A 27,427-nucleotide genomic window follows, 5' to 3' on the forward strand; every position below is an offset into this window, starting at 1 on the left:
TGCCCTTCTGGGGGATTTCTGCAGCCCCAGACAAATACTGGGGCACAAATCATGGACAGGAACACGTGGCTGCGGCTTCAGAAACAGCCACATTGTCCCAGCCACCAAGAGACCCTCTTCTAGAATCACTGAAGGCAGCTTAGTCGGCTCCAAGGTGGAAAAGAAAGTGGTGGGGACATCCAGATAATTGGGGGTAATCCTAACCCTTTCTCCATCTTCACCGGTCTGAGCAGGAAACTCAGAGGACACTGACAAGCAATTAGCAGTAACACGTGGGGGGTTTGAAAGTACGCATGCGTGAAACACGGAAACAGTGGAAACATTTTTTACTCAGAATAAATGAGTAAGCAACCCCCTCCCGGGATGGTAACCAGATGGAAACCTGTGGGATTGCCAACCTGACTTCCAACTGAGAGGAGGATTCCCAGGACCCTCACCTCTTTCCTGGAGTACCAGCGCCAAGGCCATGCCTGTAGCACTTTCTGTGAACTCTCCTTCCCTTGCATAGCCCGCTGCTCCCCGACAGTCCCTCCGTCCATCCTGCCTACGTATAGTCTCCGCATGAGCTCCTGGGAGGCAGGGGGTGTCTGTTGTCTCAGTGCCCCCACCGCCCAGCCTGGCAGCGCCATGAGTGAGTACAAATCTCCCTCAACTTACAGTGGTTACGTCCCGACAAATGCATCGTAAGTTGAAAGTATCATAAGTCACAAACACATCTAATACATCGAACCTGCTGAACCTCACAGCTTAGCCTCGGCAGCCTTAACGGTGCTGAGAACACTTAATGTGAGCCTGTAGTTGGGCAAAATCATCTGCGACAAAGCCCATTTTATAGTAAGGTGTTGCCCATCTCATGTCATTTATTGAGTACTGTACTGAAAGTGAGAAACAGAACGGTTGTTTGGGTGCAGAACAGTTATCTGTGTATGGGGTCGTGACCCTCCCGATCTCGGGGCTGACCCGAAGCTTCGTTCTGCCGCCTAGCATCACAGGAGAGCCTCGTGTATCACTAGCCCGGGAAGAGATCCAGATTCACATTTCGAGGTAAAAGATCCAAACTCACAATTCGAAGTAGAGTTTCTACTGAGTGTGCATGTGCTTCGCCACCATCATAAAGTCGAAAAATCACAAACCGGACCATTGAAAGTCAGGGACTGACTGTAACTATTTGCCAAAAGACTGACTTCTGACAGGGGGGCGAGACGTGTCTGGTTTGCCCTTACAAAATCCACATCTTCCCTTGACAGGTGACAGTTTGTACGGCTGCAGGGGTCCTGCCCTCCTATACAGAGACTGCCAGCTTGTCCTCTACAAGGCAGCGGGGTGGAGATCAGGCGTTATCAAGGGGCCCCTGGGTGGCTTGGTCGGTTGAGCATCTGACTTCGGCTCAGGTCATGATCTCGCAGTTTGTGAGTTCAAGCGCCGCATCTGGCTTGCCACTGTCAGCACAGAGCCTGCTTCAGCTCCTCTGTCCCCCGCCCCATCTCTGCCCATCCCCTGCTTGCACCTGCCCACAAATAAATAAATATTTAAAAACAAAGAATATTTAGTGTCTATAAAACTGTTCACAATGTGTTTGCAAAGGGGGACTACAAAACAGCGTATGTATTATGAGCCCGTTTATTTATTTTGATTATTTACTTACAACCGTAGAAGAAAATTTACCAACATATTAACAAATTGTTGAATGAGAGTTTTACAGATAACTTTTATTTTATCTTTTTTGTTGTTGTTTATTTATTTTGAGAGAGAGAGAGAGAGAATATTCGAACACATGTGAGGCTTGAACCCATGAACTGTGAGATTATGACCTGAGCTGGGCACTTACCCAACTGAGCCACCCAGGCACCCCAGATAACTTTTGTTTCATTAATAATTATTATTAATTAATATATTTCTGGACTTGCCAAATTTCCTACATTGAACGTACATTCCTTTGCAATCATATATATGTAATATGCCTATATTTAGCCTTCAGGGTCACCTTGATTGGAAGGAGGAAAGTTAAACATAAATACTTTCCCCTCCGTAATTATGTTTAACTTCGGCCATTTCAAGCCAGTTCCAGGGCCTTTTTTTTGGGTCCACTTCCCATGTACCCATGCTGAGACCCCCAAAATGAGCACTCGGCAGCCCCTCCTCACCTCCCAAGTCTAAGGGCAAGGTGAGGCAGCTGGCAAACAAGGTAAGACAGAGTGTGACACAAAAGTCCAGGTGTAAGCAGAAGGTCTAGGGAGGAAGCGGTTCATTGTCATGGGGGAGAGATCAGAGAGGACACATTTGATGAACTGGCTTTTGAGCCAGCACAAATATTTCACGAGGCTAGACGTTCGATCCTGGTATGGAGCAGCAGATTCCTTCTAAACTCCCTCTAAACCTACTCCGCATAGTGTGATGACCAACACCTTTCTGCCTGTCAGAACAAGGTACAAATAAATCCTGCTGTACAGCTTACTAGCGAAGGACTTAACCTGAGTCTCAGTTTTCTCATCTCTAAAATGACAGTAAAAATATCACCTTCTTACCCACTAGATTAAAATAATAATGGGGGTGCCTGGTGGCTCAGTCGGTTAAGCGTCTGACTTCGGCTCAGGTCATGATCTCGCGGTTCGTGGGTTCGAGCCCTGCGTCTGGCTCTGTGCTGACAGCTAGCTCAGAGCCTGGAGCCTGTTTCAGATTCTGTGTCTCCCTCTCTCTCTGACCCTCCCCTGCTCATGCTGTGTGTCTCTCTCTCAGAAATAAATAAAACATAAATTTTTTTTTTTTTTAATAGTGGTATCGGGCTCCTGGCTGCCTCAGTCAGTAGAGCATAAGACTCTTGATCTTGGGGTTGTAAGTCCAAGTCCCACGTTGGGTGGAGAGATTAATATTTTAAAAAAGGTAAATAGAAATAATAATAGTAAATGATAAAGTTTTTTGAACATTTGCAACGTGTCTGACCCTGTTTTAAGCACCTTTGCACATTTTACCTCATTTAATTCAGAAACACCCTAAGAGGCAGGCATTATTTTTCACTCCCATTTTATAGATGTGGAAACTGAGAGGCATAGGGAGGTCAAAAAGCTTTGCCCAAATTCCAACCATAAGTGGGAGAACTATGGTACAAACCCAGCCTGTGACTCCAGAGTCCATACCCTTCAGTACACTCCTGGAGTCAACAATTACAATTATTATAAAAGCAAACATAATGCTTAATATGTGCGATATTTACATTATTTTTAAAAATTCTTTTTCTATTACTTTTATTTATTTCTATTTATTTTTTAATGTTTATTTATTTTTGAGAGACAGAGTGTAGGCAGGGGAGGGGCTGAGAGACAGGGAGACAGAATCTGAAGCAGGCTCTAGTCTCTGAGCTGTCAGCCCAGGCAGCCCAGGGCCTCATGTAAGGCTCGAACCCACAAGCTGGGAGATCATGACCTGAGCCGAAGGTGGACACTTAACTGACTGAGCCCCCCAGGCGCCCCTATTTTTATTATTTTTAAGCTCTTCCCCCTGGGCTCCTGGGTGGCTCAGTCGATTGAGCAACCAACTTTTGATTTCCTCTCAGGTCATGATTCCAGGGTCCTGGGATCCAGTCCATGCTGAGCATGGAGCCTGCTTAAGATTCTCTCTCTCTCTCTCTCTCTCTCTCTCTCTGCCTCTCTCCCCCATGCTCTCTCACTCTAAAATTTAAAAAAGTATATTTGTTTTTAAAATTTAAACTCAACCCCCAAGGTGGGGTTCGAACTCAGGACTCTGAGATCAAGAGTTGCACGCTGTACTACCTGAGCCAACCAGGTACCCCAACATTCACATTCTTACCTCATTCACCCCCCACTAGCCCTGTTGAGGTCCATTAGGCCTTGTTCACAGATGAGGAAACTGAGGCACAGAGAGACTAAGTAACTTGTCCAAGTTGTTTTTGCAGAGCTGGGATCGGGATGCAGGCAGTCTGGCTGCGGCGTCCGGTCCTATCACTGTAATACACTTAGAGAAGGATGCCTGTTTTGCTTACTGTCATTCTTACACTTCCCAACAGGCCTGCCTGAAATCAACTTAGTAGTGTAAGATGTTTAGATCCGGTCCTTCCCAGCAATAAAGATTCATGGAGGGGGGTGTTAATGGGGCAAGATGAACATTCCTGACTGAGATTTGGGGAGCAGAGCCACAGGTAAAGGAGCATCTGGGGAGGCCTCCTCTGCCAGGCCGCTAAATGGCCAGGGAAGGAAGGAGGGGAAGCTGGCACTACATCAGGGCTCCTGAGCGAGGCTCTGGGTACTAGTCGAAAGGCAAAAACCTCTTATTCTTCGGCAGAAGAGCTTCCCTGGGGCTGTACCATGGCCAGTTCCGAGGTGGTGGGCAGAGGACCCTCCCTAGAGGCCTGGGTGATGTCTTCGAGGGAGATTCCACTTACCGGGTGTCTCTCTCTCTCTTTTTTTTTCAGTATGTATGTATGTATGTATGCATTTATTTAAAGCAGGGGAGGGGCAGTGAGAGAGGGAGAGAGAGAATCCCAAGCAGGCTCCACACTGTCAGCGCAGAGCTCAACATGGGGGTCAATCCCACAAACCAGGAGATCATGACCTGCACCAAAATCCAAGAGTTGTATGCTCAACTGAGTCAGCCAGGCGCCCCTACTGGGTGTCTCTTTAAAAGAGAAAATAGAACCCTCTGGCAGGGCTGAACCCTTGGGACGAGGGGACCCTATGATAAGACCGGGTTCCCAGGGTCCAGACCCTCAGTCCCAGGTCCCATACTTGATCCTGCAGGGCCTGCTTTCCTTGGGGCAGGAGGAGATAGAGGCCAGGGCTCAGTTCAGCTCTGTTTCCTAATCAAGAAAGTGTCACATGTTGGTGGCAGGTCAGAGGAGAGGCACGGCACTGCAGTAGCAGAGAGGGGCACAGCTACCACTGCACAGGGCACTCACTGGAAGCCCAAACTGAGATTTATGCTGGGTTTTGTTGTTGTTGTTGTTGATTTATTTTTGAGAGAAAGAGCATGAGGAAGGGAGGGGCAGAGACGGGGGACACAGAATCCAAAGAAGCCTCTAGGCCCTGAGCTGTCAGCACAGGGCCCGAAGCGGGGCTGGAACTCATGAACTGTGTGATCATGACCTGAGCCGAAGTGGGACACGCAACTGACTGAGCCCCCCAGGCGCCCCGGCCCAAAACGACATTTAAAGGAGCAGGAGCAGGATAAGGGCATTTATTTACTGTGGATTCATGGATTATTACTTTCCTTCAATGGCTTACCATTTATTACCATTATTTATTTCAATGCTTAGGTTGTTCCGGATTTGGCCATTTGCTCGCTCCTGTGTTCTTAATAGTATGTTCCCATTTTATCTGATACATCCCCACCTCTACATACTTGTGCAAAGCGACGTTTACACCACCGTGGTAAACACTGACTCAGACCACCAATGGACGCTAAATCTAGGGGGACATTTGATGAGGATATTTGAATGGTCCCAAAGTGTTTCCCCACAGACTGCTTATTAGTTGCAAGTGGGGGGAGTACTTATAAGTGGAGAAACTGGGCAACACCTTGACTGGGTGATCTAAATTAACATCTTCTATGCGGGACTGAGGGACATCATGTGCCTCCAGACAGGATAATGCGGAGGACTTATTGCCTCGGCCGTGTTCCCACTGAGAACGCATTATCTCAATTTAACCATGGAGAAACATGAAACAAACACAAAATGAGGAATGTTCTGTTTTTCAAAATGTCTTCTCAGTTTTTTAAAAGATTTTAAATGTTTATTTATTTTGGAGAGTGAGACAGAGTGTGAGTGGGGGGTGGGGGCGCAGAGAGCGAGGGAGACACAGAATCTGAAGCAGGCTCCAGGCTCCAAGCTGTCAGCACAGGGCCCGAAGCGGCGCTTGAACCCACAACCTCGAGATCATGACCTGAGCCGAAGTCTGGCGCTTAAGTAACTGAGCCACCCAGTGCCCTTCAGTTTTTAATGTTTATGGATTTATTTTGAGATAGATAGAGTGAGCAGGTGAGGGGTAGAGAGAGAGGGAGACAGAATCCAAAGCAGACTTCGCACTGTCAGCGCAGAGCCCCAAGCAGGCCTCGAACTCATGAACTGTGAGATCATGACCTGAGCAAAACCAAAAGTTGGACACTTAACCGACTAAGCCATCCAGGTGCCGTGAGGAATGTCCTATTACAAAACAAAAAAAAGGCAGAGGTCTGTAATTTAAATAAATAAATAAATAAATAAATAAATAAAGGTAGTTACAGAAATGTTCCAGATTCAAGGAGTCTAAAGAAACATGACAACTAAACACAATACCTGACCCTAGACTAGACCTTGTTGGATGCTATCAAGCACATAATTAGATCATCTGATGAAACTGGAATATGGATGGTAGATTAAATAAAAGTATTATATAAAGTAAGTGTATAAAGTTAATAAGAGCATAAGAGTGTAAGAGCATATCTATGTTTAGGAAACGCACAGAGAAGTATTTAGGGATAAGGGCTGGGATATATGAAACCCGGTAATAGTTTTAAAAAATTAGAGATAGAGAGAGAGCCTATATGTGATTATACATGGAATAAAATGTTAGCTATAGGTGAATCTGGGTAAAGGGTATAGAGGTGTTTCTTGTTACTGTCTTCATTTCTGCAACTTTTTGTAATTCTGAAATCATTCCCAAATAAAAAGTGTTTCAAAAATGTTCCGAGCTCACTCTATGTTTTCCGTGCCCAAGCCCTGCAAATCCGGTTTTTCTCCGGAGAATCCTAGTGAGCAGGAATATTTAACCACATTACAAAGAAAAAGTGAATGAGAAAAGCATATGGAACAACATGACAGAAGGCAATGAAATGTGAAACAGAAGTGTAGGCGGTAGAACGGACTGGTTCTAGCAAAAGCGAGTCTTCGGAAAGGCCACCCCGGCAAAGAGCTTCCCGGGATGAACGGCGGCCTCCCCCAGGGATGCCAAACGCAGTCTCGCCCGCCCCCCTCCCCAGCTTCCCACAAGCCTCTCCCGATTCGCCGCACCTAGGTGATCCGGGTGCTGGCTACAATAAAGTGACAGCTTCGGCCATCCTTCAGGGGCTAGCACTGCTGGGCGGCACTTCACCTGCAGAAGCACAGAGCGGCACCGTATCTATTTACACAGAAGGCGTACCACTACCTGCGGGCACACGAAAGGGAGGCGGCTCTGGAGAAACTTCTGCAGGCGGACGGCTCCGGGAGAATGAACACCCCGACTCGGCCAATCAGAACGCAGGAGAGTTTCAGCCAATCCCGGCTCGACAATGCTCAGGGCGGGGCGGGCCCAGTGAGCCCCGGGTTGGCGGCTCGCAGCAGCATCCCTGCAGCCCCGCAGGAACTCAGGACCGCCCGGGGGCGGGATCGCCGAGTGGAGGCCGGCAAAGTAGATCGCACCAAGCGATGGAGGGCACCGAACGCCATAGGCTTGGCAGTCTGGGCACCCCAGGAGCTTGGCCGATGCAGCCGTGGCAAAACTCGCGTTTGCCGCGCTCTCTGCGGGGCTCCCCTGTCCGACTGCGTGAGTCTCGGGTCGCCTTCCTTCGGGAGAGCAGGTGGAGCTGACTAGGACTGACCCAGGGGCGAGCAGGTGTGAGGAGGCTGTCAGGCTTCTCCCCCTCCCTCCTGCCTGGGTAGGAGGCGGCGCGTCCTTTCCTCTTGAGACGGCAGGAGGTCAGGCCTGAGCCAGGCTTGCAGTCACCTGTAAGAACTCTCTTGAATGTCAGGAGGTGGGACATGCATTGGGTGCATGGAAGTGCGTGCGGGGGCAGGAAGCGAGAAGCAGCGATTTCTCTGAAGCAGGATGCACCGTTCCCAGCTGGGCACATATCATGCCTGCTTTTCCAGGTCTCCCAGCCCGGTTCTTCCCTGGGTCTAACCTGAACCCTCTCCGCCACATCTCCGGCCGGGCTTCAGTTAGCTGCTTTTCCGGAGATGCGTCTTCCGTCCAACTGTCTCGTTCTTGCACGAGGCTCTGGTTCCTCAGAATCCGAGAGTCCGAGGTGGGGAAGCCATGCAGGAAAGCGTTCGGCTCCTTGGTAGGCCTCCAGGAGAATGCGATTAGTGCCTCTGAGCAAACTGATGTTGCTGTTCCCGAGATAGGGAAATGGAAGGACCAGGTGGAGGTGGGGTCCGTTCTTACTGTCATTCTTATTTTACAGCTGAGGAAAGGGAGGCCAGAGAGCCTATGTACCTTGCCCGAGACCACACAGCTCCAGTGGCCCAGCCTGGATTTACACCCAGGCCTGTCAAGGTTCCAACTCTGCTCCATCACAGCCCTGTATTTCAGGGACCGTCTGCCAGGTCTCATCCCGCTCTGGCTCCTCTGGGGGCCACACTTAACCTGTTGCTGTTGTTTCTGGTCTTGGCGCTTGGTTCTTTGTTGTGTTTCAGGCTTCCAGAACACTGGGACTCATCGATACAGGGCAAAAGTCAGTAAAACCACAGGCTGTCACAAACCCACTCATTTGGAACCAGAGATTTAGGGGATGTGGAACCCACAGTTGGACTCAGAAACCAGAGGGTGCTGGCCTGCCTCTTAGTCGGATATCTTCCAGCTCCTCCTGTCACACTGAGGAGGAATGAGCCAACTGCCTGAAGTTACAGGGGCGGTTTCAGAGGGAGCAACATTTACATTGGTTTTGCAAGACATCTAGCGGTTCACAATGGAGAAAATGTGACAGGTTGCTCATGGGGAGGCCATTCTAGGCCTGGGGAACAGCGTACAGGAAGGTTCCGTCTCCTTTGTCTCTCTTTCCCCAACCCCACCCTTGCCCCATCCCCCCTGGGCGATCCTTGATGGCCACAGGGCTCCTGGTGGTGACAAAGTGGCAGGACTGCTCTTGTATTGGACGGGCGGCCACCGTGAGTCAGGGGCTGCTCTCCCTGGCATTCCAGGAGGGGGGCCGCCCACCTCTTCAGCCAGAAGTGGCTCATGGCCCCCACCATAGGGGGATTCCATACTAACTAATCACTTGCATCTTGCCTGTTTCTTCAGCTACTGATTTTGTCCTTCTTATGGCTGAAGACCCATCTTTTCTGCTCATGGACTGAAACTGAAATGATCACAGCCGGCTTGGACTAGCAGCCTGTGTCAGAGGCCTCGGAGTGATCAGGTCCGATCAGATGAGTGGAGAGGGGAGGGGACCAGGGCGAGGGTTACACCACAGGAAGCACAAGGACATTTTCTCCAAAATCTCTTCCCCTTCCCTGGGCCTCTTCCTAACCTCCAAGCCCCCCAAATCTCTCCCCTCATCAAGCCAAGTTGGTGTCTCTCTGGCTCTTTGCCCACCGTTAACAAAGCTAGGAATTCCTTGGCTCCTTGGCTCGTGAGCAAGGGCCTTGGGGACCCAGGCTCCTTCAAGTCAGATCTGAGTGGAGTGAGCAGACTCTGTAAAGACTGTGGCTTCGGTGGCCCCTGACTGCCCCTGAGATTGACAGAGATTTAAATTCACATCCCAGTCTCTGAGGCTGGCTCCCCTCCCCAGGAGCAGCCTCTAGAATTGGTACCTCTGCTCCCAGTGCTGGACCTGGGCGTTGACTTTCAGAGGTGATGGACCAGTCACTGGAAGGTCACGTCTCTTCCATTGCCCTCTGCATTTGCCGTGCCAAAGGAGCAGCTCACTGGCAGAACACAGTGCTGTCCTCAGCCTGGTAGTTTTTGCTCCAGGCCCTTGATAGATGTGTTTAGGGAAAAGTGACATACAGGTAACAGGGCTGATGCAGCCAAATGCACATGAACCTCACTTTTGAAAAAATCCACAAGGAATATGGATTTACAAAAACACTCCAGAGAATCGCTCCTGCATGGTTGGCAGTTACATACTCAGAAAGGATTCATTCCCATAAGAAGAGGGGTTTTAAATTCTTATTTTAACGTCCTCTTCAAAGAGACATTTAGGGATTGGGAGGGAGATGGGATGGCAATTTAAGGTAATCAAGGATGAAGAAAATTTCTGAAATTATGATGCAAGTCAGGGGTGATACAGACTCTTAAGCGTGAAAATCCCTTCTCTTCCCATGACATGGCAGTTTTTGTAAAGTGAAGTATACTTGACCCTCACGGTCCAGAGCCAAGATCTGGGTCAAGTGCCTGTTTTGGGAAGGGAAAATCTAACGAGCCAACCCCTGACAGGTTGCCTCAAGGAGAGGGCTAGATTACAGAAAAATCCAACAAAGCCAAGCCCTTGACCCTCTCTCCATTCCTTCCTTGGGAACCACATGGGTCTGATGGCCCAAAAGTGGGCAATCAAGAGAAGCTGGTGTCCAGATCAATGCATAGTCAGTACTGAGCCCTGAACCATTACACGCTGACCTGCCTGCACCCCCCTCCATCCCCCCCACCATCTTTACAAGACCGGGGGGGGGGATTATCCAGTAATCTGCCAAGGTCAGACCAGCTGTGGGGGAGATTTATAGGCCCAAATGGGGACGAATGGCATTTGTTCAGGCTACAAGACTCCTTAAGGAGGAAATGGAGAGTGCAGGACTGAGGGCCAGATTTATTAGAGCAGGGAGGGGAAAGTGATTACAACCCATGAGCACACTGGACTTTTAGTCCAGTGATCCTCAAGGACACTTCAGGGAAAACCTTCACTATATCCCCTCTCCGTCCTGAACCCAGGTCTCTTCAGAGGACCAAACTGCACCGTCCCTCGAGAAGAGCAGAGAGACCTGGACAGCCAGGACTGTGAAGATTAACTAGCAACTCAGTGAAACACTTCCTGTTTCCGGACAAAAGCAACACCAGGAATGCTGTTCCTCCAGCTCTTTTCCCGGGAGTCAATGGAGACCAAAGCAATCGTCAGAAAAGGTTTGGAAAGCCCTCAATTCTATATAAAACAGATGTAGGTACCCACAACTTTTTCATTAAATGAAGCGTCAGGTTCATTTTGATTTGCTGTCTGGTGACACTGTCACTGCAGTACTTGTCATGTCTCTTAACAGCCTCCTTCGAGGCGGCAACACACGTGAACACCCTTCCATGTCCGTTAGTGCCAGCTAGTGCCTGGCACCTTGCTGGTACCTAACAGACACCTGATGGATCTGGTTGAACACAAATGGGTAGGAGGCCCCGCCCAAGACCCTCTATAAGTAAAGAAATTGGCTTCCAGAGCATGAGAAATGTTCTAAATCCATTTTCTCTTTTGGACAGAACAGGGGCCTACGCCTGGGCCCCTGCCCCAAGGCCTGGCTTCCTAACCTTTCCTCGGGCAGACTGGCAGTTCTTGCGGGGTCAGTCTGGTGCATTCCCACCCTCCCTTCCCTGCGGGAACCCAGTCCCCACCAGCCGGACACCAGTCCCTCCCCCTTCCTCCAGCCCCGTGCTGACGTGTACAGCTGGGGAAGCAGTGCTTTACAAACTGCTCTACCATCACGGTGCACCGGTGAAGCTTCTGCGATATTAAGCAATCCATCATAACGTTTGTGACCGGTTAACTTTAATTTGTCAAAATAAATCTGCAGTATTTCGCATGTTAGTAATACAGTGCTGGTATTGACAGGAAAAATCATCATCTGCTTACATAGAAACCTTCATTTAGGAGCACACCTTCGGAGGGAAATGGATATACAGTAAAAGGCAAATGCAGGCCAAGCAGCGAGCCCTAGAGCGTAACAGGCTGGATGTCAGATTTGAGGATTATCTAATACAACCGTTTAGCTGCCAATCTGATAAAGGGAAGCTCTCAACCAGGTTACAACCAGAAAGGAAAAACAAACTCTGCTTTTTTCATAGCGCGGTGGCCGTCGTGCCTTCAACACTTGGTTGAATCAGTTCATCAGCATCAAAACTCAATTCCAGTTCCAAGACACAGGAGAATCTCACCACACAACCTAGTGCCCGCCCCCCCCTCAGTGGCCCGCCACCACCCCCCCCTTCCTGCCAACTCTCTCCCTCCCAAAAGAAGACACGACGTGGCTTTATTATTGCAGACAAGCTTCTTAAGTGAATAAAGAATGCATACAAAATAGCATTTTAACTGAAGTCATACAATGAAGTCTCACTCCTGTTTATTATACAATGAATTGATAAAACAATCATTTCTAGTATGTATCTTTTTTTTTTTTTTTTTTTTTTTTTTAAGAACTAATACTTTCAGGGTTCTGACGACCACACTCTAGCCTGGGGGTAGGGTCCACACCTGCCCCCACTGAGGACTGCTCCTTGGGCCACTGTGGAGAAAGCCTGGGCTGTCTGAATCATGGTGGACGGTGATGGTCAGCCCAGCCAAAGAGATGGCAGGTCCCAGCAGGCAGAGCCAGAACCCAGGCCTGGGGCTGCATGCCAGGACATTGGGCTTCCTCCAAATGTGGCCACTACCTGCCCAATCCAGGCCTCAGCAGGGCCCGTGTATGGGCCTTCCCTACACAAGTCCTTCCAGTAGGTCCACACATAATGCTCTACAGATTAAAAACAAACCATCTGTACTTGTACTGTGGATAGGAACAGTTGTAACAAAGTCATAGCTACATATTTTTCTCTACATTTTGTTTATTGAGACAAACTAATTAAAAGGCACAAACATAGGGCATGTTTACATGGACATTATAACAAACATATACATTAAAAGTGTAGGAATGTGTTGCCTTCCTGCTAAACAGAAAGTTCCTAAGCTTTTATATATACAAAAGTTGTACAATTTAATGTCCTAAAGTACAAAAGATCATTTATAAAATTATTTTACACTAAGTACTATTTTATTTTTTACTATGTAGTTCAACCCCCTCGAACTATTTTGTATAATGACACACAGATACCTGTCCCTGATGTAGGAAGCCTGCCTCAGATGTAAGGTGTTTGATGCTTGAACTGACACAGTGGGGTATAAACGGAAGTCATCCAGTTTGATAGTCAGTCCTGCAAACGTTCTGCAAGATTAATACAACTAAATTCCACTTCTCTTAACTGCAAGATTAAAAAAGGAAAAGAAAAAAAAAAACCAAAAACATATTGCAACTTAAAAAAAATCACAGCGTCTTGGTTTTAGTAACTTTTTTTTTTTTTTTAACACAACGCTTTAAAAACGTGTGGCATGATGGTGTAGAGTATCTGTTTCCCTAGCTTTTGGTTTCTACTTTATGTACAGAGATAAAACATCCTGCTAAGAAATAATAAAAAGCACATGTCTTAACGTGCACAATCACTGCTGGGTTTCTACAGGGAGTACAGATAGCTGTCTCCCTGAAAACACCACAAAGTTGATACAAGTGTTTTTTCAAAGAAAAAAAAAGTGATGTCTGTATTTACAAAGTTGAACAAATCTGCACAATACTTGATTAAGAAACGGAAGGAGAAATTAAAAAAAAAAAAGATACACTCTGCGATGTTCTGAAGGGGCATACTACCTAGTTAGTGGTTAGAATAAAAACTGTATACAATTTAATATAAGACATAAACTCTAGTGAGCAACTAACACATCTTTCCCTGTTGTAACATCAACAGGCTCTGATTGGGAGAGAGAGGGGCATATCACATCCCAGTGCCTCCAGCATCTTCCAATTTAAAGCAATATATTTTAACTGTCCCAAAGTACTCCTTGGCTCCTGAAAGGAGTCCCACTGGCCTCTTTTTGTTAGGAGTCTGCCTGTCCACACACTTGACTTCTCCGCTGTCAGTTGAGGCCTTTTCTTACCAAAACACAATTTGTATATTTTGGTTGTTGTCTTTTTTTTTTTTTTTTAATTTTTTTTTAAAAAGTCAACTACAATGCTATATTCCATCAGGATTAATATGCCGAGCAATATTTACATCTCCAAATATCAGGTCACAATCCCTATTATATGTTGAAGTTAGAATGATAAATTATCATATGCTTTGCATATCAGAGCTGGTATCACCTTTCCCATAGGGAATGCTGCCTGAAATTAACATATTCCCAAAGGTAAAATGCATATTCTCTGAAATGCATTTTATTATGACAATGCATGTATTTACTCATAAAAACAATAAACACAGACAATTCTACACTAGCTCTCTATTTGTGGATTTAGGACTTCGGGTTAAAATCAGCCATCCACCCATCCACCCTATATGGGGAGAAGAGTTCTGCTAGTGTTTAGAATAAAATGATTTCTTGGGATTAGAAACAGTAATGCTGTTTAATTTTGAAATGGGTTTTGCGTTTTTATGATTGGTTTTAATTCTGGCATTTTATCTTGCCAACTACTATCCTGTTTAAGCAATGCTGTCAGCTAAAAGGAATTTCTGATTAAACTAAAGTGGTCCAGTGATAAGTTACATACACACCCTACTTTGAATAATCCCAGCCAAATTGGAGAAAATTGCTACTACACTATTATTAACTAATGTAATAAAATCTCCCAATTTCATGGTTTACTTTTTGCTTTAATAAACTAAAAGTAAGTTGCTGGTAAATATTTACTTTAACCCATATTTTGATTTTATAATACTGTTTACCAAGGTGGTGATGTGGGCAAAGCCTGGGGTAAGAAAGGCATGCTCTCCACAGGCCTCATTGCTATATTGAGAGGGGCAGCTAACGTCATAGGTGTGGGCAGGTTCATCGGAGAGGTGATCGTGACAGGGTGGGCTATGTTCACTGGAGCAGTGACAGGGGTGGGAAGGTTGACTGGGGTAGTGAGTGTTAAGGGAGAGGTCATGGATAATGGACTGGTTATAGTCACAGGGTGCCCTATGTTCATTGGGCTGGTTATGTTAACTGCACTTGAAACATTTACTGGACTTCTCATGCTCATTGCAGCTGCCACTGTGACTGGGTTTGACATCGTCCCAGACGACACAGAGGACGTTATATTGAATGGAGTAGTGAGAGTCACAGGTGTCGTAGCAGCCGTGGAGGTTTGGCACAGGTTAGCAGCTTCTAAAATAAGAAGACAAAATGGCCTTTAGACTCCCAAAGCAATGAACAAAATTCACAGTTTCTGAATCAACTTTTTTTTAATTAAAAAGGATACACATTTTATGAATGAAAACATAGTTTTCTACCAAGTGGTCAACAGGAAGGGAGGCTCTTTCTGAGCACAGGGCTGGGGGGTGCATGAATCTCTTTTCTGATACTGTACCTCCCACAAGGACCTGGGCAACTTGTTCAGCCTGGTGCTTTCGGTTTCGGGTTTAGATTTACTTACCTACCTCACAGTGATGCTGGGAAGATCAGCTAATTTCTGCAAGGCATTCTGGGGGGCAGAGATATCAAGCAGGGCTTAGTATTCTCACTACCAAATCACGCAGGCAGAGCCAACCATCGGCAGGCGGGGAGACAGAGCTTGTTTTACACAGAGCTGGGCCGATGGTGACACAAGAATCGGTAATCAGAAAAATCTGCCGGTACGGCACACTGTAACTAGCGGACAGAGGTGTGTGTCCTCAATGCTACAAACTCTAAAAGATTCAGAGGGGAAGCTACATTCTGTTAAGGTTTTAAAAATCCGTAAGTACGACGGATAAAAAGGCGATTTTAATATCATGTTTATTTCAGTCTTAGAAAAATCATTTAAATAATCCTGTTGTTTCTGGTTAGGTTTTCTAACTATGTTAAAAAAGACAAAATCTCTCTCAATGGGCTTATATTCTCCTTCCCACTCCCATTTCTTCTGTTTCTGTTGCTGACATAAATTTATGCCAAGTGTCATTTAACTGCACATATATATATCACCAACCATACCAAGGAGGACTAATTAAGCAAGGAGCCCCTGCAGTGATCTGGGGGACCCTGGTCCTTGTTATCCAACAATGCTTGGTCACTTCTTAAAACTTCCCTCCAGAGGTGACACCCCCACCCCACCCCTTGACAAAATTCAGCACCACCTGCTGGTGTGTCAGAAAACAGCAGTAAGAAGTCAGGTGGGTGGGCTAGCTGTGTGTTAAGTTGGTTGTCAAAATGGAGAAATATATTTGAGACTAAAGATGGGGGTCTGTATACTCCCACACATATGGGTCAAACCACCTCATGCAGAACCTGGGGTCAATAGGATGGAACTGTGGCAAACTCCATATTCCCTGTAAGGAATTCCCACACCTGGCTGATGATCAAAATCATCTATTGAGGGAGCTGGGGGAAAAAAAGTCCTCCCAGGAAATTCAAAAGTGGGATTTAGATGAACCTTGGATATCTGTATTATTTTTTTTGTTTATTTGAGAGAGAGTGTGGACACACACAAGCATGTGTGCAGGGGAGGGGCAGAGAGATGGAGAGAGAGAATCCCAAGCAGGCTCTGCAATGTCAGCGCAGAGCCCAACATGGGGCTCAGTCCCACTAACCTCAATATTGTGACCTGAGGCGAAATCAAGAGTCCAGACGCCCTGGAAATCTGTTATTTTTAAAAAGTTCCCGGGGCACCTGGGTGGCTTAGTCGGTTAAGCGTCCGACTTTCGCTTAGGTCATGATCTCGCAGTTCGTGGGTTCGAGCCCCGTGTCGGGCTCTGTGCTGACTGCCAGCTCAGAGCCTGGAGGCTGTTTCAGAGTCTGTGTCTCCCTCTCTCTCTGACCCTCCCCTGCTCATGCTGTCTCTCTCTCTCTCTCCTAGAAATAAATTAAAAAAAAAAAAAGTTCCCGAGATGGTGATCTGATTGTGACTCAAGTTTGGGAACTTACATTATCTTATTTAAAAAAGAGACATGTTGATTCAAGTTTATGTTTTTAGGTCAGGAGTCTCCTCTGCCTCCAAATGTGACATTTTACTAACATGAATACAGAAGTTTCTAACATCAGTGGTGGTTTCCAGAGATATTCATGCTACAAATGGGAATACAATAGCATTTTGTTTCATGGAGGTCAGAAGATGAGCTAAACAATTGAGTCTTATTGTGCAAGCAAACTGAAATACAACACCGAATGGAAGAGTGCAGAAAGAAAGAGAAAACCAACTCACTTTCAAGGTGATGGCAGCCCTGCTAAGATGTTCTTATTTATACCAAAGAGGGAGCTTTCGCCCTCACATGCGCCACCCTCCTCAATGCTGCACATTTTCCTTTCGGTCTGACTTCCAACAATTTTACTCTCAACTCCTTCTTTAAGGAAAACATCGTTCGTAAAATGCTTTCTTTCACCCACTGGGCAGTTGTCAGAACATCTATACATTCCCCCCGTCCCCCCACCCCTTCTCCTAACCATAAAGCATTTTATTAGAACAGTGACAGATTTTCGTCTGCAAGAGAGGAACAAGTGGCAGCTGAGGAAGGAAAGCCTATCTGGCTGCAATGCCAGTACATGTGTGAGAAAGGAGGCTATTCCTTTTATCTTTATCCAAGTACAGGGTGTTTAGAAGGGATCTATGCAAGGGAACAGCCGTACTACATGAAAGCGAAAGAAGGAAAAAAACTACATGGCAAAGGAATTACAAGAAGCCTACATGCAGAGGATTCCTTATGAATTTAAAATAAAACAGTAAGATGACACAGTAGGGGTCAGGAAGGAAAGAAGGGATTTGGGAATCTCTCCCGTGGCTGATGGTGGCTGATGGTACGTAGACAAAATGATTGGTTTGAAATGGCTGCACAAGAGTCCAGAAGCCAAAGCTAACAATAATGCAGTTAAAAAGCTATGTTGAAAACTGATGCTCTGATTCTTTCGAAGATATAGGAAAGGAAACCATCCTCAATTTTAGTAACAATTACAGTAAAGTTCCCAACAACTTAGTACATACATGTTAAGCTAGTGCCAGCCCCAGGGACCAAGAGAAAAGATATCAGCACCGCAAAGTCAGAAACACGTAATAAATAACACAATGCAGAAAGAACACTACAGAGCAGAGAACAGCAACGTTGTAAGGAAATAAACCACGGAAGGAAAATACTCGTTTAGCCACGCTCGGAGCCCTGACCACCTTGTCTTACCTTTCTTTCTTGCTTTGACAGCTTCTTCCCACAGTCTCAGCGTCTCCACCTGCTTCCCTGGCCAGCTCGTCACATGCTGCTGCTGCGGCGGCGGCGGCTGCTGCTGCTGCTGTTTCTGGTTGCTGGTCTCCTCACTCATGCACGCTGCTCCAAAGATAAAGCAGAAACACTACATTTACCTTGAAAAAGTGCAGCCATTTTTTAAAAATCTGAAACTGAGATAACTATGACTCCTCATGCTTCTCTGACCTTTATCATTTCACTTGATAGTTTTTACTACAAAGCATCTTCTTTTGCTGCTTCTGTCCATATTGGTCAAAACAGATAAATTAAGAAAAAAAATCTAGAAAGCGAGACATAACCAATATAAAAGAAAAAAAGAATTCTCTGCTATATTCAAAAGCAAACGTCTTTTGAAAGGAAACTGCTAAAACTAGAATGGACGAATTTACACTCACCAAAATATCTAATATAGTTGGTTACTTGACTACAACAATGTACGCTAAAAGTAAATTTTTGTAAAGTTAACAAAGTATGACATGCTAGGTCCTAAATCCAATGTACTTATAAAGAAGGAGAAACAGATGAGATTAAAACATATTAAACATTCTTTCCCATTCACTTTTGCCCACCTATTCTGAGAACTTGATGTTTCTGCCACATAAAGAACATATATAATAGGACATGGAATCAGAAATATACTTTCTTCTGATGGTTAGGGCACTGGCAAAGAAAAGCCTGGGTAAATGCAAGTATCAAGTTTTATCCACAAGTCCCTGAAATATTCTATCTTCAATTGTGAATTTAAGGTAGACAGGCACTTACACCTTCAAGTGGATAGGATATCCCATCTCTATGGATTTGGGTCTGAAAAGCAAACTTAGTAACACTCCTTTCATCTTTAAGGTTATCAAGGGCATGCTATTAATTCAATCAGTAGTTAAGAGACCCTGATGCTTGGGAATCTTCCTAACATTGAATGAAAACAATCAAAATTGCCTAGCCTAAGATGCAACTTCCTAGTGCGGCTCCTGCTGCCACGATTCTAAAACACTAGAGCTTTTTAGTCAAACTACATAGAAGAAGGGACACATTGAAAAATAGCTACGGGGAAATTCTGCTTTTCTAACTTGGGTGTTATTAGTAGGCGAGCACAGGCCTGAAAAGGCAAAGTGAGTGGAGGGCTGGTCAGTGCTCCACTTTGTACGCATGCAGGTGTGGTCTGTTGCTAACCCTGGTACCTACTCTCCGCTGGCGTGTGTTTACACGCTTCGGTGGAAGGAGAAAACATGTAAGATGAACACAAATACAGTACTGACGGCACAGTGAAAATACCTTCAATACATTATAAAAACATTCAGATTTCACCAATCTCAAATGTGACAGAAATATAATCTGAAGTGTCACCTACTTTTACTGATGCCTTGTTTACATGTATTACAGTTGATACTTTGGCTCTGCCCGTGTGTCTTTAAGTGGCTGGTGATGTACGCTGCACTCAGAAGCTTCCCACAGATGTTACACGACACCTTGCCTTCGTGGCGCACCATGTGTGTCCGCAGTCTGTCTTTGGTGGCAAAGGCAGCAGTGCACGTCTGCATGAGGGAGGAAAACTTTTTTTAAATATAGACTATCCTGTTCTACTCATTTTAAAGTACGTTATATTCTAGGCATTACCCTATCCATTTCCGCAAGCAGACTGAGTTGAATCTGAACTGCATGTGTTACCTAGAATCACAATCATGGCAAAACACTTGGTGAATTTCAGACCCTTACTTACATTTTGAGGGAAGAAGAAGTATCAACACAGAGTACTGAAAAGATGTGAGCCGTAGAGTCCGTTAAACCTGGATTTAAATCCAGCTCCTTGATTCACGACAGGGTAACACTGAGCAAACTAGTTAACCTATCTGAATTTGTTTCTTCATCTGTAAAATGAGGATAAATAATACCTACCTCACAAAAGTATGGGTGGGATTAAGAGCCTGGCCCAAGGCCTCGCACATAAGCACGCAATCATTCAAATGACACTAGCTTCCTTCCTCGAACTGGATTTTTCTTAGAGTTCAAATCATTTACTTAATAAAGTCAGTCATTAACACATTTAACTGAAAGGAGCACAAAAAGACTTCCAGCTACAAACTAAAATTACTGAGGTCTAAAAAAGTCATTTGATTTAGCAAGATTCTTAACCTTTTCATTACCCCAACTTATGTCAAATAAAATCAACAGATTTTTAAATAACTAGAAAATGCCCCATTTGGCAGACAAACATCCAATAAGTGATAACATTTGGGAAAATTCCTATTTTCTTCTATTACAGTTAAAACAACCTCAATCATCAACCCAACAAATAATTTAAAGCATTTCATTCACTTATTCATTTCAAATACATAATGACCTTTGCAAGACTATCAATTTTTTTTCTTATAACAATAAATACTGTTGCCTAAGAACAGGGAAATGTAGCTTAACAAAAACAACACATTTACATTTTTAAATGCTCTTGCCTCACAGAAATAGAAGCTGTCATTTATCTTGTATAAAACCAGAATTCAAATGGACCACATTTACTCAAGTCAGTGATTTTAAGACTATTCAAGAACGGTGAGATTTGATTGGCTCAGACCTTCTGGATAATGTGCATTAAGTGCTACACTAAGGATAAGTCATTTTAACTCTTACTTGGCATTTGAAGGGTCTTTCTGTTGAATGGACATGTTTTACGTGACAGCTTAAGTGGTCAGGCCTGTGAAAGAGAGAGTTTCAACAGAAGATGTAATGGAACACACATTGAGAAATGCTACTCACTGTGATGTTTACATGCTTGGCAGCTTTGGGTGGGGGGCATTTTAAAGAAAGCTAGCTGAATTACCAACTCCCCCTCCCCCCCAGTGCAGGCCTCCTTACCTCTCTTACCATAAACAAAAGTCTTAGTCCTTTACCTGTTAATTTTTCTCTCCTAGTCAACATCAAATTACGTTAGGTCTCGGTTCTTTAAATCATAAAACACCCAAAGTTTTAGTCCTAACACTGGCCAGAGACAGCTACTACTGTATTAACTTTAAAAGCCTTGCAAATGAAAATTAGTCCAATGTTAGTGGCCACAGAAAAATCGAAAAACGTCCTCCTACAAGTTTTACTAGGAGTATCCAAGGCCATCCCAACTTCCAGGAAATAAGTTTCTTTGATTTGCACAGTGAACCTCATGTCTAGTCACCCGACTGAATTGCAAACTGGTGGTTTTGCAGTGATAAGAATTACGGATGCGCCAAATGAAGGCCCGAGTCTGCTGAGGTACTCCTCGGCTGAAATATTAAGCTAGTCACTATGTCATCACTTGCCAACCACAGCACACCACACTGGAATTAGACCTGGAGGTGTAATACTTGATCTATCACCAATCTCCTCTAATAACACAGGCCTGCCCACAGCTATTCTCACATAAACCTTCTAGAACGCAAAGAGACAAAACTGAAGTTCACTGGTACCACAATGAAATAAAAAGCAAAGCAAAATGCAGTACCTCGAGAAGCCTTTCCCACAAACACTGCAAGTATAGGGTTTGGTGATGCCTCCTTCATGAGACCTCACATGGTAAGTCATCCGGTCCTTCCTCTTGAAGCGCTGATTGCAAACGGGACACTCGAAGGGCTTTTCGTCCGAGTGGGAGAGCTTGTGCCGGTTGAGGTGGTACACATCCCGGAAGGCCTTCCCACACATCTCGCAGGCATGGTTCTTCTTGACAGGCTTACTGGGTTTCTTGACAGACTGGGTCACGGGCATAGCTGTGGTGCTGGCACTGCTGCTGGGGTTGGTGCCCGAGGAAGATGTAGTGACTGTTGATAAGATGCCAGCAATGGTCGAGACCAACGAAGTTCTGCTGCTGTCCCCAGCGATGGTGGAGATGAGGGGGACCACCGTAGTGGGAGTTTTCTTTGACCGGGACACCAACTTGATCCCTGTGTGGCAGGACTCGTGGCGCCTCAGGTGATAGCTGTCCCTGAAAGCTTTACTGCAGTAAGTGCACACAAACGAAGTTTTGGGTTTTTCTTTTTTAATCCCAATGGCATCCTTTAATGTTTCTGGTGCTGCTTGAGGTTTCTGAGTTATTGGTATTGGAAGCAACGGTTTCTGATCAGGGGGCTCCACAGCAGAGCTCAGGAGGGGCAGCAAGCTGTTTGGTGCTGCCTGCTGCTGGTGATGGGAGGCTTCATGGGCCTAAAACCAAACATTTACACTTCAGAAACTCAGCCTCTCACCGTGGCCTTCAAAATTCAACATGTCCCACAGAAACAATCCACGAGCCCGTGAGCTACTCCCTGCAGCAGTGGTCCAGCAACCACCTAGTGGCCCTTAGATCTTCCAATACAAAGCATTAAAATCACTGTGCAGACACAAAACTTTTACGACTAAGTTGCTGACAGTGATCTTGCTTTCAAACAGCTGACTACACACCACCCTGGTTCATAAGGGACATACCAGCTGATGAAATCAGTTTGCATTAGTCTGTCAGTGCTGAAACCAAGTTCAAATAACTTGTCAAAAAAAAAAAATTGCACTCCAGACTTAAGTATCTACAAGTACCTTACCACAGTCACACACACACACTACACACTCACACACATACACAGGTATACACATACTCCTCTATTTGCCTATTTTACCTAGGAAAAGAAAGGCTCTGTCTCTCCCTTTCCATCAACAAACTTAGTGCCGGAGGAAGGAGGCTGTTGGCTAAGTGATCAAAGGAATCTAGCTCTGTGAATACATAACGCTATTTGGTAGGTTTCCTTGTAATGTTTTTATTTAACTTTATTACTAAAAGATTTGACTGAAATGAGACCTGCTATTAATCAGCCTGGAAGGCATCTGTGAAGGTAGGCCACAACCAAACACTTGTCAGTTGTTTCTCAGTTCATTTACTCTTACACTAGAAATCTGCATTCTTTACAACTCTAGCTGTTCAAATCCAAAACTCTCTAAGACGGACTAGCAAGAGAACACAAACTATAAATGATTAAAATTCCTTTCATTTTCATCTTCTTCCAGCACTTGTTATGTTTCGTTAAAGTATTAGACATTATACTTTAGACACTGTGCTTCTCCACTCCAGAATTGGACGCTGTCTAGAAATTTTCTCTAGTTGCACTGAAACCAAAATTTCATCGTGGATCATGTTCTTGGTATTTGTGAGTAGTTATTCTTTTGGTTTTGATTCTTTTAAAATTCTCCATACTGATAAACAATTAGGAAATGATGGAAAACATTCCTGAAATAGTTCTTCCTGATACGTTGTACTTTTTACCACCATTATTTTTGAAACTTTTGGCAGTGAGCCCAAGCCCCTATGCTTGAGTTTTGTAATCCTAAAAGGATACATACACTCAGAGGTAAGAGTTCCAAATATTTTAAGTATACAACGTCCTAGGAGTGGCCCACCCCATCATCTTAGATACCCTAGCCATTTTCTTATCATCCTTCTCACTCTATAATCACAAGTCCTATAGTTAACTTGACTAAGAAGAAAAAAACAAGGAGACAGACACACACATGCACACAGAGCTTCTCCCCTGACGGATAAGAGGGTCTTTCACATATAGCTCTAATATTCACTTGATGGCAGCACAGCAGCTAAGCCTGGAACCAGTCTCCCCCAAATCATCAGGAAGTGTGGTACCAGAGCTACCAGTTTCCAATTTAATAATTTTGGTTGAATCTCCCTTTTAGTCCTGGAAATACTCACAGAAATTGTGTGCTCACTTATGAGTACCTTTCTGGACTTAGGGATCATATTGAATTACAGTCCACTTTTAATTTACTTTATGGAGCTCTTGTAAATATCACTGTCTGCCCAGGAGACATTAGTAGAAACTTTACAGAATTTGGATGCAAATCTTACCCCCCTTTCCAACCTATATACCCAAGTTTCCATACAGTATACAAACAGTTAATAGCTGAAGATAGCTCAAGATATACAATTTCAAAGGCTAACAGATCAGATAATAGGGAATGCAAATCTTCTGGCCAAAGTTCAGACTTATAGTGTTTAGAGGTATTTTTCAATTCTAAACAACCATTAGTTCGATGGAGTACTAAAAGCACTTACTGCCATTTTACCAATTCAGATGTCTGTGGCAACATAAAGTATTTTTACAGCACTGCTGAAGCTCACTCTCACACGAGGGTCACACCAGGTCCCTGCTTCTTGGGTGAAATGCTGTAGAATGCCTCGACCACTACGGGAATCACTCTCTGAGGATTCCTAGGATCCCCACACTTCTACATGAAGCCTTCTAAGAGGGGAACTGGGTTTCCCCAACTTGTTCTCTGAGGGAGAGACAGAGTAAAATAACAACCATGGCCTGCCTTCAGTTAAGTGATTATTACAAAAAAAGAAAAAAAAAAACTGGGTAGACTTTTATTTGACTAGTATCATCAAACCAAAGCTTTCATTTTATCTCCCATCTCTTTCAACTTTAAGGCTTTTTTAACCTTGCCCAAGCTTTCCTTTTTCTGGGGTTGGCAAAAAACAAAACAGAAATGTTATTTCATCACCCAGGGTGGTAGGATATAACACCATGAAATCTCTAGTGCCAGAGGGCAAAAAATTTTGTACTGAAACAAATTAGCATCAGTGAGTCATAGCTTGAATGTCCTGTTAGGAGAATCATCCATCAAACATCTTAACAGCTATGGCTTTCACTTTCCACCAGGTTATCTGGAAAGCAAGCAGGTATTAAGTTGTTTTAAAATATAAATTCCATTGTATGCTCTAGGAAATGAACGAGAGAGTTTACCTCTCCCGTTTCCCCAGGGAAAATTACTTAAAACTTAAAACTGAATAAGTCTATTCATACCTTTCCATAGAAAAGACTGAAATATTCTCTTTACCCATTCAACTGTCCTCGGCTCTAAATTATTTTTCCAACAATTTTCACTGCACACATTGCCAAGCCCAGGATCAAATATTAGCTTTCACACTTCTCCATCAGGTGGAAAAAAAGATTTTAATTGCTGAAAAAAAATTAAATAATATAAAGTCTAATTAACAAGTTGATCAGTAAATGCTTGGCATTTGTCTTATCCAGGAAAAGAATAATAAAAGTATTCCAAAAGACTGTTCAACTTAGCTTCCCCCAAATTAGTTAAGTCTTTCCTTTACATAAAGAACTCTCTTTTTTCTCAATCTCCATTAAGTTTACACACAGCGGATTTAATATGGTAAATCTAAAGCATTCCTCAAATGAAAACCACTTAGGTGGCCCATTAATACCAAATTTTAAAATGACCATTTGAAAGCTTTTTCTAGAGGGGGCATTTGCCACCTTTACACCAACCTGGATGCCAGCTAGTTATATATCATATCTTTCCCAGTGCATTTTTTAAGCTTAAAGCTTAACACATGATAAAACAATATTAGATCAGAATGAGAAAAGAGGCTTGAGAAATTTTGCATATCTTCAATTTTAAGAAGCCCAAATATATTTCAAAAATCACTTAAAAATCAAACCTACTCACATCTGAAAGAAAATATGCCTGAAAACAATGTACCAGCTCTACACAACAGGTATTGTTTGAATTATCCAATCCTCTATATATTATCTCCACCGGGATGGGTCCAGTGGCTGGGAGGATTTTTTGAGAATGCTGCATCCATTCCTGGTTAGTTTCAAAGGTCTCCAGCGCCCAAGCAAGGCGTTTGGGATTTCACAAAGTTGTTCAAAGAAGGAAAATAACCCAGAGAGGCGGGAAGAACGCCTTTAAAGTGACAAGCTTCCTTAACCTCCTCCGGTTCCGAAGTTTTCCCGTGAGCTCATCACTACTGCCCACTAAGTGATTCGTTTGCAAATAGAAACGAAGCAGGGAAAAAATAAGTTCCAGCCTAGGTCTTCCCAACAGGGGTTCCCCACCTAAAACGGGCAGGCAAGAGGAGTGCCAACGTATCGGCTACAGTCACTTTTAAGTTTCTTGCAGAAAGTGTAGACCAACACCCCAACCAATGACTCATCTGGGGGCTTTGTAAGCGGACTTTGTTTGCGTTCTCCACTTTCCGTCTCCCCCACTTGGTAGGAGGGCACGTCCGAGGTGGAACGCGAGGGAAAGCGCTGCGGGCGCAGGTCTGGCCTCCCGGAGTCCCGGCCCCCGCCCCCCCCCGCCGCCCCCCCCCCCGCCCCGGCCCGGCTGGGGGATTCCCCGGGCTGAATGGGACGGCGGGAGAGCTGGACAGAGGGAGAGGGTGTCAGCTGCCAAGCTTCGGCAGAAGCTTGAGGGAGAAAAAAATGTAAATGCAGTGAAAAAGTTTGGGGAGGGGACACTCACTCAGAACACCCCTCAAGAGGGTAAACACGGGGGGGGGCGGGAAGGGGGAGTGGCGGGGAACCCAGGGATACCCGCTATTCGCTGGGATGGGGGGGGTCAGAAAGTCAACACATACACAAAAAGAGGAGAGGGAGGTGAAACGGAAGGAGAGCGAGCGAAAGATGGATGAAGTGCGGGGGGGGGGCGCTCAGAGTAGGACCTGGGGACCCCCCCTCACCCCACGGTGCGGGCCCGGGCCAGGAGCGCGGTGGCCAAGCGGCCCGCGCTATCCAGCGGCCCGGCGCCCTCCTTTCTCTGGGCCGCGGGTGGTGACAGCGACCGGCCTCCTCCCTTCCCCTTCAGGGCGGGAGGGAAGGGTGTGTGCGTGTGCGTGAGTGTGCTGGGGGGGGGGCCCGGGGTTCACCCCGAGGCCTGCTCTCTCCCCCGCACCCCGTGAGGCCGCCTCCTTTCACCTCAGCAGCCCCGCTCCGCCGGGGCGGGCGGGCGGAAAAACAAAGGGGGATTAAGGCCGGGCCGGAGAGCGGAGCCGGGAGGGAGGGGAGGAGGAGCGCCCGCCCGCCCGCCAGCCCGGGGCCCGGCCCCCCTGTCCCCCCCGTGCCCCCCCGGGGGGGGCCCCCAGTACCTGGAACAGGAACGCGGTCCAGTTGGCCTCCATGGCTGCGGCGGCCGACCCCCCTCCTCCCCACTCCCCCCGCTCGGGGAGCCTCCTCAGCCGGAGGAGGCGACAACAAAGCGGCGGCGGCGGCGGCGGCGGCAGCGGCAGCGGCGGCTCCTCAACATGGCAGCGCCGAGCGCGGCCACTTCCGGTAACCTCCGGGACGCACCACCGCCGCGGCGAGCGCGGGCGGGGGGGGAGCCCCGACCCGGCCGCCGCCGCCCCCAGCCGCCCGGACCCCTTCTGGGCGTCCCCGCCGCAGACTCGCCGCCTCGGAGCTCAGCCAGTGCCCGCCGGCGGTGGGGTCAGAGCCCCCGCGGGGGGGCTGGGGTGGGGCCGGGGGCGGGGATGGGGCGCGGCGTCCCCCCCCGCGGGGGTGTGTGGTGCTGCGGTCCGCGGCTCAGGCAGCTGGAGCAGGGGGAGCGCAGGAGAGAAGATGGAGGACGCCAGGGTCTGGCGCGGGCTCGCTGGGCACTGCGGAGCCGCCTCTCGGGGCGCCAGCGCGGTGCCCGGCAGCGTCGCCGCCCTGTCAGACCCTCAGCGGAAGGCACAGGCCACGGCGGTCAGCCGGCTCTTCAGTCCCGTAGACGCGGCACAGCCCGAGCCTCCAGATTGGGGGAAGCCCCCAGGGCTTCGAGTG

At 46.2% G+C, this 27,427-nt stretch overlaps 1 protein-coding gene across 6 annotated transcripts; it reads right to left on the bottom strand.

Moving 5' to 3' along the window:
• Nucleotides 1-12,049: 12,049 nt before the first annotated feature.
• On the bottom strand, nt 12,050-26,943 carry VEZF1 (vascular endothelial zinc finger 1). Of its 6 annotated transcripts, XM_039241150.1 has the most exons (7): nt 24,705-24,803; nt 23,920-24,140; nt 21,337-22,031; nt 20,496-20,559; nt 19,222-19,423; nt 17,811-17,957; nt 12,050-14,835 (listed from the first exon to the last, which is right to left on the bottom strand). In XM_039241150.1, the coding sequence occupies exons 2-7, from the start codon at nt 23,923-23,925 to the stop codon at nt 14,408-14,410; spliced, it is 1,542 nt and encodes a 513-aa protein (XP_039097081.1). In that variant the 5' UTR covers nt 23,926-24,140; nt 24,705-24,803; the 3' UTR covers nt 12,050-14,407. The 6 variants fall into 6 exon arrangements, with proteins under 6 accessions (XP_039097081.1, XP_039097079.1, XP_039097077.1 ...); XM_039241148.1 differs by lacking the exons at nt 23,920-24,140; nt 24,705-24,803 and adding an exon at nt 26,755-26,943 and having other exon boundaries at nt 19,222-19,405; XM_039241146.1 differs by lacking the exons at nt 23,920-24,140; nt 24,705-24,803 and adding an exon at nt 26,755-26,943.
• Nucleotides 26,944-27,427: the final 484 nt, after the last annotated feature.

This window comes from Hyaena hyaena, unplaced genomic scaffold, assembly GCF_003009895.1.
Source record: "Hyaena hyaena isolate Hyena2069 unplaced genomic scaffold, ASM300989v1 scaffold_189, whole genome shotgun sequence".
Taxonomy (NCBI): domain Eukaryota; kingdom Metazoa; phylum Chordata; class Mammalia; order Carnivora; family Hyaenidae; genus Hyaena; species Hyaena hyaena.

Bases quoted from the DNA above. Each gene is read 5' to 3' on its own strand.
- VEZF1 (XM_039241146.1), bottom strand. From the start codon at position 26,787: ATGGAGGCCAACTGGACCGCGTTCCTGTTCCAG. The intron at 22,032-26,754 runs GTACTGGGGGCC...GTTTGGTTTTAG, and splicing joins GGACCGCGTTCCTGTTCCAG to GCCCATGAAGCCTCCCATCA. The intron at 20,560-21,336 runs GTACTGCATTTT...TCTCTTTCACAG, and splicing joins TGTGGGAAAGGCTTCTCGAG to GCCTGACCACTTAAGCTGTC.